Raw genomic sequence first — 13,420 nt, 5'->3', positions numbered from 1 at the left:
TTAGTTTCCATCCAGAGGAATAAAGCAAATTTGGGAAAGGAGCCCATTTGCTCATGTGGGACTCAGGTGGGACCAACATCAGAAAACAGCTAATCTATAGCACTCTGGGAAAAAATGGATAGCGTTGTAGACATCCGACCACAAAAATGTGAGGAAGTATCGATCCTACACCCACTGTGGTCTGCATCAGCATTTCAGCATATGAACAAAAGTCTCCGTTTGCCTTCTGATGCCCTTGACGTAGAGCGTCGTCATCACCAATAAAGTATTTCACAGATAACATGCTTAATATTACATTTCATTTAATAATCTGAATAATTGTCTACATTTTTTGTTTAATAATGATGAAGTGTCACTCAAATATTGTGAAACTCCAAGCACAATAAGAACATGTTCAAACGTGATTCAAGTTCAGTATTTAGACTCTGCACAGGACCAATCTCAATATCTGAAGTGAAACGGAGAGCTACTCTGGAAGTGATACACCAGTGAAATGCATGATGGTTTGTGTGTTATTGAGAGAGAGACAAAGACAGCACATATCTGCTTGTCCGCTCTGCCTGCCGTGGTAATCTCCCAAATGCCTAATGAGATCTGTAGAGTGGAACCGGCAGCAAGGGGGCTTACTATACCCACTTAGCCGCCCATTCGTCCGCCTGTCAGAAAACTGCAGATAAGAATCATAGGATGAGGTGCTTGTTTGACGCACATATCTAATAAAAGACTTTCAAATGCACTCTGCGGACCTGCACTGACCCGATACCATATCGCAAATGTTGCAGGACAGCTAGAGAGTGGCCAACAAAAACTGAAGCATGTGTGATGACCCAACACACTGCTTTGGACTTACTGGATGCATTTATATTTGATGAAAGAAAGCTAGTATCACGTATGAGATCAGTTCCATTACGTCAAGTCATTCAGGTACCTGTGCGATCTGCAGCATCTCTGGGTTGAGACGGTTCAGGTGCAGCATGAACTCAGCCAGGCCGATTAGAGCAAGCTGGATGGTGAACATTTTGCGGAAAGTCCAGTAGTCTGTGGCGTTGGGGAAGGTGTGCAGAGCCCACTCCTTCAACATGTTACGAGGAACCATGTTGCCCTGGACCTCCTTTAGAATGTCACGCAGGACCTTAAAACATGGACAAAAAAGATTATTTGAAAAGCTATTTTATTGGTTCATTTACTTAACCGCATATTAGGGTAAATGTCCAGTTCATTTCCACCCAAAGTCAAAAAGTAAGGGTATTGTTTTTTTATTATTCCCCAAGTCAAATCTATTGTTATTCTATTATATATTATTATTACTATTCTCACTTCCATTAGGCATCCAGATCTGTATATAAAATATAAATATAGGAAAAAATATATTTGACATGTCCTTGGCAATTTCATGAAATTTTCATACCTTTTTAATTGATATAGTTTTTACATTATTCATGACATACCTGATGGCTGGCTTGAGTTCCTCTAGCCTGAACAGTCGCAAGCCGGTCATAATAGCGGGAAATGGGGTTGTCGTGCTCAATGCCCTTCTTAGCACATCGTTGCTTGTATATTTCCACCAGAGACAGAGACGATGGATTGTCCTCCACTAACCGCATTTGAGGAGACACCGCCACCACCCTTGGGACTGGGAAGAGAACAGATTTAAGGAGGATGTACTCTGCTGGTAAGCATGTCACATGACCACTGGGACATCTCATACCTCATAAACCCAATCTAATAAATAACTTTAGTGAAATGCATTAATTCATGATAAAATATAATGTGCATTTAACCATCACTAAGATTATTAATTACGTTACAGCATCAAAATCAATCTCTTTTCTTTTCATTTAAAAAAAGTAAAGACAAAATGTTCCAGCGAAAAGCTAAAACTTGGCACCCTGGACCTTTGACCTGAGAGAGTTTCATCTTTAATGTGTCTGTCACAAAAAAGACAATTTAGATCTTCCTCCCTTAGTCTCCACAGGGAGAAGAGCAACCTCATTTTCATTCCTTCTGCTCAAGTCCCCTCTCTTTCTTCTGTTACAACTACGCAGCTTTTCTGGTCATTTTCACCTCAATCTTGCCTCTTTTTCTTCTCTTCTACCTCCCCCAATCTGTCTGAGAGCAACTAGGCCATTGAGTCCAGCACTGAGCGCAAATGTACAGCATTCAAATGGGGCAGATCTGAACATGTATGCCACAATTTAAAATATGTGTCACTAGAGAAGTAAAAATGTATTTTAAAATGTTCATGTATTTAAAATAATTTATTAAATTTTATTCTTTATTCTTTATAATGTTTTAAGTATACTTCTTCATGATTTTATTTTGATTATTTATTTATTACAAATAAACTTCAGGCTTGAACCTGGTCATTGAAACGAAAGGTCATGTCCAAAGTGCTGACATAAATAGATGTAATCATGGGGAAGGGACCGTTTCTGTGTGATCTGTGGTTACCGCAGTACCTGTGAAGAAGAGGTGTCTCTTGGTGGTCTCTTTCCTCTTCTCCAAGCAGGGGTTGAGTAGCCGCAAGAGCTGCAACACACGCTCCTCTCTGCGGGACTCCGTCAGACATGCGTCATTCATCACCAAGTATGGATAGATCTTGCCGTTGTGCCCGCGGATGTAGAGGCGTCGAGCAGCTGTGTTGTGCTTTTGAACAATCTCAACCCTGGGCATGAACCTTAGGAGGTAGCGTAAGAGGGTGAGAGAGAGAATGATGGGTAAGTGATGAAGTAATCATAAAGAATTAAGGTCTCAGCTGGAGTCTAGCTTAGAACTCCGACGGGAGAATATTTTTTTTTTAAATCAAAAACCACCTACGAGTCCAAGTGTGTACTAAGAACATGAAGCTACATTTAAAAATCACTAGTCAACTTATTTGTCTAAAGCCAGTCCTGAATAATTAGGATAGATTTGTTTTTTGCTGGCCCCTACACAGATGCAATTTGCAAAAATAAATCTAACTACTTGGGTGAATAGATTAGTGAGGCTGACTAGCTTATTTTTGTGATTTTGAGGGTTGATATATTTTATGCGGCAAAATTCATCAGGTATTGTTGAAACTAGGCTAATTATTTATGACTTCCTTAAGACAGATCAAATAGTCAGTTATTGGATGACTAAATGGTCAGTCGACCAGCACAAACCCATCCCTGGTGTGTATTAATTGTTACCTGGCAATCTTGATGTAATAGTGTGTGGGCTTAGGCATGAGGAACTCTCCCGGGATCTCCACTTCGGCAGTCTGGGCCGAGAAGTTGCTAAGGAAACGGCATTTCTCCTCTATCAGGAAGAACTTAGGCAGCTGCTTCGTCTTGGCTTCCAGGATCTTGATCCACTTCTTCAGCTTTGAAATGAGATTGTGCAGCTTCATGGAGCCGGGAACACTGAAGTCAAAATCTGTGTACGGAAAGAGTGACGGGGCACGGTAAAACAGAGGAACAGATAGGTTGCTAAGAAAAAAAAACTGCAAAAGAAGATGGAATAAAAACAGGTGGAGGAAAAGACTCTGGATGTGTGAAATAGGTACACGTGGCAGCGCAAAAGTGGCAGAGAGTGTGAGAAAGAGACTGAGACAGGAGGAGACGTTATCTTTGGATCAGGGAAACAGAAGTAGTGCACTTCCTCCCAGGTTCCCCTTGCGACGTGATGGTGCTGATAACATCAAGGTTCATAAGAAGAAAAAAAAAGGATTAACTGCTCAATGCAACTTCTAAATGACATTGTGCATTAAGTTGGAGAACACGCACAAAAGGTATGGTCGGAATGCAAGCCACGTTCCCAATTTTAGAGACAACCTCCAGGCCAGAACGTCTTTATCAAATAGGCTAAAAACTGCTCCACTTTCATACTTCTGTTGCGCCACATTAATAAAACCACACACCGCAGATACTGAAATGGCTTGGCATTTAATTTTAGACATTTAAGAGGAAAAACACCCAGCAGAAAAAATATCTTTGTATAATTAACGCTTTGGCAAAAGAGGCTTTAATTCAAAAGCATCTTGCATTGAGCTGCCACTCATGTCAAAGCCAGAGAGATGTGGCTGCCACACATAATGAAAGGCCATTTAAGAAACTCTTACTGCTCGCATGACACTTGCAATATCGTCAACGTCCTGTGTGACATTTTGTTCAGCAGTAAACTGCCATAAGCACTGCGGCTCCCGCCCATTTCCATGCCCCAAATTAGATGATGTCTTATGAAATCAGACACGCTCTGTAATCTCCGCCAATCTGACTCTTTCTGAGAGACTTTAAGACTGTTTAGGTGCTTAATGACCAGTGAGCATTAAGAAAGAGATTTGACTTGAAAAGCACAGCTACGCGCAGCGGTCGACTTGGTGCAATCAATTTAGAAAAAAAATGAACAGACAATCCCCTGCAGTGACAGTGGCCCGAAGCGAGGGGTTTTTCAGATAACGGCACCTCCTGGGCAGCACGGGTTCTTTTCTGATAAATGTTGCATCTTTGAGCATGGATGGGGTGTACGGTGCGCTCAGTTTCAGCCTTCTCACTGACCCGGGATCAGTTCTACTCTAGGGGGATTTGAGCTCCCTGCTGCTGTGTGCTCTCTGACCTGTGAATGAGATACACAGTAGGCGGAAGTTTTCTGCACCTAATAATGCTCGGGCGGTGGAGGTGGCCAAGCGCTAAAAATACCCCCCCCCTCATCGGCCGTCTGCCTGCGCTGCTCGCTGTGCAGCAGTCTCTGGTGAATTCTCTACTTTAAATTCCATCACAGAAATGCCTGAGTGAACACAGTGTACAGCACAACAGGAGCCCTGAAACAGCCTCGGCCCCGCAGACACGCTCCCGCTTTAGATCAATGTAGACCGCATCGCTCGAGAATAGCATAACCCCGCGAAGGTAAAACAAGCATTTCAGAAATATAAACACCACTAGTATTCTATCACAGTACTTTTACTAGTATTTTTTACCCAGCACTACATTATTACTTTAAATACAAAATTAAAGGTACACAATTTAAGCATTTATTTAAAAATGTATCTGTATATTGGTGTTTGTAAAGAAAAACTACAAAAATCTCCAAAAGGATATTTGAGAAAATTATCCTTTAAAATGTTATGAAATGGCATTATGACTCCCATATATTTGAAACAAAAATAGCGCAGAGTCTCGTATGGAGCAAATGTAACTCAGTTTTCAGTGTAGACAGTAACACTGATTCTAATGCCAGCAGCCATTTCACCCTTAAGCCCAAGACTGGCCACCCACTGAAGCTAAGCAGGGCTGAGCCTGGTCAGTACCTGGATGGGAGACCTCCTGGGAAAAACCTGTAGGGGTGTAACCCCGGCATCCTGGCTAATCATCCCCATTTATATAGGCTACTGATTGGATTTATCACTCCGTCTCCTCCACACCAATAAGCTGGTGTGTGGAGGTGTTCTGGCGCAGTATGGCTGCCGTCGCATAATCCAGGTGGATGCTGCACATTGGTGATGGTTGAGGAGATTCCCCCCTTCCAGTGAAGTGCTTTGAGTACCCAGAAAAGCGCTATATACATGTAACATTATTATTATTATCATCATCATTAATGGACTCTTTTCTTTTTCCGTGTTGCATTGTGCCACTCTCGTTCGGTGTAGACAAAGTGTTATGCCATCACCCAATCAGTATTAAACCACAGGAAGATGTCAATAAAATAGCTTGTAAACAACTTGTCATCTAACAACATTACATTTACCTCAGGAAAATGTCCCAATGTGCATAGTACACACCCATTTTTTATATATAAAATATAAATGTTACTTAAAATATAAGCAAATTTATACATTTTATATTTTTACATTTTCATTAAAAATAATTTTTTATATAATAATTTTGTATAGTTTAGTTTGAACATGTTTATGTCTTTAATACAAGTATGACATTTTCTTAATTTGCGTGCAATTGAGTGCAAAAAACATTTAAATGAGATCTCATCAAAAGTTAAAAATGTAATTATATTGGTAGCAAAAAAGAAAAGAAAAAAAAGAAAAAGAAAAGCCCACATTATGATAAAATAACATACACCTGGCTTGCATGTGATTGGTTTAAAAGACTCTTAAAAAATGGTGCTGAGTGTTTGTTTGGACACGTGTTGGAAGGGAGAGATTGGGAGGAGAAACTTCTAGGGAAAAGGAGAGAAGGATACAGAGATTGAAGAGGCTGTGTGCTTTGCTGGTTCCCCTCCAAAAACTCATTCCCAGTAGAATGCGGTGTCGGGTGAGTAAAGAAGGCTCAGGGCGCGCTGGCCACGCCTCACTGCCCAGAGACAGCTGGCACCACAACATCTGTTTTACACCCTTACACTCTTAACAGTCCTCTAAGGCCATGAACACACACACACACACACACACAGGCCTCCGGATAGAACTCAATATGAGGCAAACAAGAACAGTAGCTCCAGGATTCAAGGTTTACTGAGGTGGAGAGACTGTAGGTGGACATGGAAGGAAAGTATAAACATATTCTGCTCTCCTGAGCAGAGGACAGCTGAGGGGGAGTTTGTTTTAACATACGCCTCGGATCACACATGCTCTGGGGGCACTGGAAGGTTATTGTCGGGCAATGTGTACAAAACTGGCCTCAGGAAAGAGCCGTGGCAACTTCTTCCGTACTCAGAGAGATTTTAAAAACAAACATCTCGAGGGGGGTGAAGGACATTTGGGATTTAAAGGTAAAAGTCACAGAAAAAAATTCAGCATTTGGTTTCTTACTAAAAGTAAAAGTAAAACAAACACACAAACAAAACAAAAGGAGACTATGATTTAAAAGTACACTTGTAAAAGTGGGCCAGATAATTGAGTAACAAGCTCAACCTGTGGGATGAGTTTGGGGAAAAAACGTATTGTTGAAAAATGGAAGACAGGTGGAGCATTTGACAATTGTTCAAATTGTGAAAAGTGAAAAATTATACACTTCCCCTTAACCTAATGAAACTAAACAACAATCAAATTTTAAATAAATAAAAGTAATATTACAAAATAAAAAACATTTAGCAAATTACAAAAAAAAAGTTTTGTACTTTTTTCCTCCAAAACAATCCACACATATTTGGCATGTATAGTGTTTTGTTTTGTTTTTTGGTGAGCATGTTGACTTAAAGCTGTGTAATTTCTTTACAGTCAACAGCACCTTTATACACACACAGTTCTGCCCATAGTCATCTTCCCATTAAATCTAATCACATGGTTCACAGAGCCAATTATTCTCTGAGTCGGTCTGGTGGAGAGGCCTGTGGTTAACTCTGAGCAGAAGTGCTTATGCAGAACAGAGACAAGAACGAAAGCATGTGTAATTGTGCACAGGGGACGTGATCCTTTAAGTGCGCTTGCCTACAGTTTAGACTTCTGCCGACACTTCTGTGAGAAGTCCACGTGTGACAGCTCATTCTCAAAGAGTCAGCTGACTTGAATTATTTTATCTGTGTCAATGACATTGAACTACATTTGAAAAAAAACAGCATTCAGAACGCACTAAACTTCTGTAATATGCCATTTCAAAGTGAAACAGAATAAAGGTTGGGGTTGATATCGAGATTGAGATTTGATTGGATCAAGAAAATCCAGCTATAATGAGGGTTCCCAGACCATGACCAATTAATTTCCATGATTTTTCATTGGATACGAATCTTAAATTTATTTTATAGAGATTAGAATCACAAGACAAGTTTATACTATGAAGTGTTGTTGTTAAAGTAAAACTAATAAATTTTTCGGTAATTTATATAAAGCTGAAATAAAATATAAATATTAGATAAGCTTAAGCAAAAAGAAAAATTTTAATTAAAATGTTTAATTAAAATTAAGAACTAACTGAAATAAGTTCAAGTTTAACTTACTAAAAAAAATACTAAAACAATTTTTTTATAGAAATATTTTATATTATATAATTTTTTAAAAATCCAAAAACGAATAAAAGTGACAAATAGCACAAAATTATAAACAATTATATAAGCGAATTCAAAATATTAATAAATACCATAGCAATATATGAAAATAACACTGATTTTGACTAAATCAATTTCCATGACTTTTTAAAGAATTAAGAGTTAAATTTAAGAATTTTAAATCTCACTTTTGAAATTACCTGATGTTTCAAAATTTTTCATGACTGTAGGACAGTGGTTTTCAAACTTTTTCAAGAAAGGCCCATTGGCCTATACAGGTCTATTCTTAAGCCAAGCATACAGAATACAATGGGGCTAAAGGTGCATTTGACTTTATTCTCATTTAAAACACTGTTGTGCACAGATGGCACAAAAATTCCGCTCAGCACTTTTCTTAACAACCGCTTTTGATGATGCACGTGCACTTGCTGATCCTTGACGCGATCACAATGTACAGTTGATTCTGCACTAATCTGATCTAACTATTTATACAGGAATGCTACTTAACCGGTTAACTGATCGTAAGAATTTTACCCAATTAATAGCCTATCATTTGCTGCATGCTTAAAAAATACACTTAGAATATTCCACAACAAATCCTTTAAATTGAATGATATTCAGAACAGAACAAGAATTAAAAAACTAAACAAAAAACTAAAAAAAACTATAAACAAGCCAAAACGAAATAATTTAAAGCGAAAGTGTAAGTAAGTGGCGTTGGTCTCACGTAACTCTCTCATTCGAATCAAAATGTTTCCGGTTTCCTTTCTATCAACTTGTTTGTGGAGCGCCGCGCCTCACAGAAAGGAACCAAACTCAGCAGCATACTGTCGCAGTTTTTTCTTTCATTTTATTAATCTGTTAATTATTTAAATAGCCATATTTCGCGTGTTTCTTTTATATAGGCTATGATTTAATGAAAACAAATTTAGTTTAATACATTTTTTAATGTTTTCCTTAAATCATCCTGGCGACCCATTTTTTAAGTCTCGCGACCCCTCGTTTGAAAACCGCTACTGTAGGAAGACCCTGTATAATCTTTCAAACTGCCTACAAACTCTTTGTCATGTCAGATTCAGATGCAAGAAAATTGCATTTTTTAACTTGGAGGTGGAAAAATGGCACTTTGCTGAAAGATATTTTTCTATGTAAAATAACATGCACAAGAATTGAATTGTGTTTCCTGACCTGTGGTGAACTGGCCCTTCATCTTCTGAAACACAGGGTCTTGAGCGGTGGCTTGAGCTCGGCGGGCCAGGGACTCTGAGGCGGCGCTGGAGAACATGGTGGACACATTAGAGACATTCTCCAGGCCCACGCCAAACGTGCTGACCAACTTTTTCACAAAGTTGAGTGTATGTGGAGTGATTTTAGCATCGGACACAGCTCCGCTCTTTTCGAATGCCACAGAGTAGCATTTCGCCAAGCCCTGCTGTAGCTGCCGCAAAACCTGGGGAAGAAAATGAGGGAAAGATGAGAAACCAAGAGACAAGGATGAATGGTTAACCAGTTATCATCAATTTACCATGAAGGATAACACCATTCCTACATATTCAATCCAATTTGCCATTTTGATAATACTAAAAATCCTTCAGAGGCGAATATGTTCACCAGAGAGATCAGTAAAAGCCTGCCTCTACTGGTCTCTGCTGCAGAGATTAAGCTTAGACTTCAAGTGAAGAAGATCACCATTAACAGACTAATTTAGTCTGGGACTACACTTCATCAATGTCTGGAAAATTAAACCCATGTTTTACTTCACTGAGCTCTCTCAATGCCAATTTATTTCATCCTCCAGTTCTCCTTGCTAAACTTTCATTCCTCGCCCTTTTGCTCTCCTCTTCTTCGGCCGCTTGTCGCCGAGCGTCCCCACAAGAGTGGGGCCCTTGAATCCCTGTCCAGTCTCGACGCATCACCGCATCAGCCCTGTCACAGCAATCCAATCTCAGCAATCCCTCACCCATCAATCACGACGAGCCCTTCGCCAAAGCCCGATTAGCACTGAAGCGCCAATGTCCACCTGCACTGCAAAACCACTTTTCAGCCTCAGTGAGCCCCAATCGTTCCCCTCTGTCAGGTTTCATCTAGTCAGGCGGCCCTCTGAAAACAGCTACGTGTACGAGAGCATGCGGCATGAGACTAAAGAACGTAAGCAAACCGGACAGAAAACGCATTCATGTCATGTTTAACTTGCGCTTGGGGCTGATGTGCTTTAAGAGGTAGCCACTCACCTTTGGAATACAAAAACACTCTTTAACACAAAACCACTCACCTCCTCATGCCAGTTCTCCCTGAACCAGACCATCTGGTCCACGATGCCCTCCAGAGAGGAAAGAAGGGTGGGGTGGAGCTCACGCTGCATGTGCATGATCCGGCTGCAGCGCCACATGGGAGCGGTGGCACGGATGGGACCTGGGTCAGACGCAGAGTGGGTCTGGGCAGCCGCTGAACTGGGCTGCTGCTGGCCAGAGTCTGAGGAAAAGTGAGAAACAACAGCACATGAAGGGAAAAAAAGTTGACTTTTGTAGGACTTTATATTGTTGGATATGAATGTTCTGAAAAAACTCCAGTCATACCGCTCTTGTAGCGCTCCCTCTGCTCGATTTTCAGCGTCAGGTACAGGGTTCGGATCGGAAAGTACACTGCTTGAGGGTAGACACGTCCCACCTGAGAGAAACAGTTGCAGATTACATTTCAGATCGTCCCTGTGGGCTTGGGTCAGAGCGAGAGTGAGAAACGTTGTGCTGACATGTTTTGAAACTTCTCTGTGATAGTGCAGGCTTTTGAAAACGAAACCGTAGGGGGAAAGCAATGAGATGGACAAACATCAAGGGCAGATTAAAACCATGGCTCAATATGACACTCGCTAAAAGCTTGTCAAACCCGAGTGTACACTTTCCCCCTTTCGGAGATCTGCTGTGTCCTTGAACAGCATCACAAAAAGAAGGCTCAGGATGTTTCATGTTTTAGCCCAAAAGCTCATGTATTTATCAAAATGGCAATGATACATTGGCACGAAGAACAAAAGTCTTTTTTAATTAACGTTAGCGCAGGGTTGATCATGCGTAATATCACAGTAAAGGCCCATTCACAGGAAGGACGATAGCTATAGTATAGCGATAAAGGTATAGTTGTAAAAATCAAATTTATTAATGATGGAAATATGCAATGCAGTTGCAGGGTCCATTTGTTTAAGCAGCAATGGAGGCAAAACAGATCCGAGAGAAATTTCAAAAAGGAGATTTCAAAACAAAACAAAAGGAAGGAAAGAAAGAAAGAAAAGTACCGTGTGGGAGCGTTATAGTGGAGTAGTTAACAAGGACGAATCAAGTGCTGGGTATGTGACAGTGATATATAACGGCTCTGAAGCGCTGTATGTATATGACAATAAACTCATAAAGCCTAAAACCAAAGGTTCAGGTGGGTGGCGGGTGGATGATTTATTTTTAACAGCAGATTCGAATGTTGTTAGAGCTGATCCATGCATCTCTAATATACATAAACATTTACACATACATACATACATACATGCCTAAAATTAACACTCACCAAGCACCAAATGGGAGTAAAAATCTGCGTTGTCGGGAAAAACGAAACTGTCAATTGCCAGTTGTCCGGTAACATTTTTATGAATTCTAACAATGCAATGTGAGAACATGACCCTCTTGACAGTTGATGGGCCAGTGCAGCATCGGCAAGTTTAAGCCTCGCCAATTTATTACTTGTGCGCCTCAAATTAGCTCTGTTTCATGTCGTTTAATTTATAAAGTGCTATTTAACATTTGATTACTTTATTAAATTTCTGTACCTGAAAACTACTGTTAGTAGTCAGTTTCATGGCCGGTAAAAAATATTTATGGCAGTTAGGGCTGTGCGATATTGAAAAAAATTATAATATGTAATCTCGATATTTTCTGGGATTTTATCGATAATGATAATTAGACGATATTTTGCTGAGTGCGTTTATTGTGTTGGCAGGTTTGCCGTTGACAGCTGACTCAAAGTTTTTTATATTTCTCACATTCTGTGTGATGGTCAGTTCATAGCAGTGACAGAAATTATCTTTTCCAACAAGTTTAAATGGATTTTTACCTTTAATGGGCTTTAACACATTTTTGTAACCTAATTAAATGTTTGCATCATCTTGTGTGTCAAATTCTTACATTTAATCAATTAATTCTATTAGAATATTAAGACACAATAGGGCTGTAACCAATCAAATGAAATCAGTATGAATGGTACAAATGGTATGTTTTTGAACAATCACTTGTAGATAGGCAGAATGTTTGGGAAACCTGTTTGAAAACTGTAAGCTGTAATCAAAGCACTAAGTTGTGAGGTCTATTTCACATATGAAGAAAGAAAAATGCCTGCCCCCAGGCTATATACTTTAAATCCAACCAACAGAGGAGTCTGACTCATAACCCAATCTTTGGATCCTTTTATTGTTATGTAATAGTCCCAAAAACATGCTCATCAACTTGTTCCTCTCTTCTTTCTCTCCCGGCACTGCAATATCCGTGAGGGGTGTGAATGTTGTCCGCATCAGTGTGAGGGGGGATGAAGACAAATATGAAGGCGGCAGACAGCGTTCCTTCTCAAACCACCCGCAGCCCCTCTCAGGTCTCACAGCAGCCAGCTCAAGCAGGCCATTAGAGTGGAAACACGATCTTTGTCAAGCAGACGGCGGAAAACAGGCTGGCCTTTAGGTGTAAAGAGACACCTCTGAGTCCAGATGGGCTTTTACATGAAAAGCAGCCACGGCCAAGACCTCCTGTTAAGAGCTTGTTAAGTATCGCATTAAAAATGAACGAGGCAAAAGGGGAAGAGATCACCCCTAAAATTGGAGAGAATTCTCATCATATTTTAGGGTGTGCGAGTGCTGGCATGTGATGGGTGTCTGTTTGCATAAAGGTTTTGAGTTTTCCTCGCCTCAGTTTCATCTCAAGGCACCCAACAGCTCACCTTCATCAATATTTCATTAAACGTTTTTAAAACATCCCGCCAACTGGAGCACAGCTAAATAATTCAGAGCCCGAGATAAAGGTGCTTCATCCGCTGGAGATTTCACTTGAAAATCGAGAGTTTTACAAAACATCTACCTTTCACTCGTCATCCCTTCCTTAGATCAGACCCCAAAGATCCTTCAACAAGGAAACTTGTCATCCCTAAAACAGCCTTGACAACTCCATTAATTGAGATTATGGTGTGCAAACATATCCATTTCATTGGGTGCTTATCAGGGACTCAAGTGTACTTAATCTCAAAGTGAAGCATTTCCACTGCACGCTGCGCTGAAATGGAGAGATTAGAAGTCGCTGGTCTGGTATGTGTACGTGAGAAAAGAGGTGGTCGAGCTGCATGCAAAACCCGCTTGGAACGTGTCAGTGAACGAGAGGGGGATTTAGCCGTCATTTTACGTGGGTTAAGAACACAGAACTCTCTCCTCCATCTCTTTTTTTCTCCCTCTCTCTTTGAGCCCCTTGGAGCAGCTGTTTCCTGTTTGAAGTTCAGGAGCTTTTTAAATGGC

At 40.4% G+C, this 13,420-nt stretch overlaps 1 protein-coding gene across 4 annotated transcripts in view; it reads right to left on the bottom strand.

Annotated features, from left to right (window-relative positions):
• Positions 1 to 13,420, bottom strand: part of trrap (transformation/transcription domain-associated protein) — an 82,094-nt gene that overhangs the window by 804 nt on the left and 67,870 nt on the right. For all 4 annotated transcript variants that reach the window (XM_082152649.1, XM_082152651.1, XM_082152650.1 and 1 more), the window contains exons 62-68: positions 10,467 to 10,557; positions 10,163 to 10,362; positions 9,079 to 9,340; positions 3,171 to 3,396; positions 2,460 to 2,677; positions 1,449 to 1,633; positions 929 to 1,132 (exon numbers count right to left, since the gene is read on the bottom strand). In XM_082152649.1, the coding sequence (XP_082008775.1) occupies positions 929 to 1,132; positions 1,449 to 1,633; positions 2,460 to 2,677; positions 3,171 to 3,396; positions 9,079 to 9,340; positions 10,163 to 10,362; positions 10,467 to 10,557 (1,386 nt within the window). The remainder of the gene's footprint in view (positions 1 to 928; positions 1,133 to 1,448; positions 1,634 to 2,459; positions 2,678 to 3,170; positions 3,397 to 9,078; positions 9,341 to 10,162; positions 10,363 to 10,466; positions 10,558 to 13,420) is intronic.

This window comes from Leuciscus leuciscus (assembly GCF_965113295.1).
Source record: "Leuciscus leuciscus genome assembly, chromosome: 21".
NCBI classification, from domain to species: Eukaryota; Metazoa; Chordata; class Actinopteri; order Cypriniformes; family Leuciscidae; genus Leuciscus; species Leuciscus leuciscus.
Note: the sequence above shows the minus strand (reverse complement) of the source record. Positions and strands in the feature narration are given on the sequence as shown.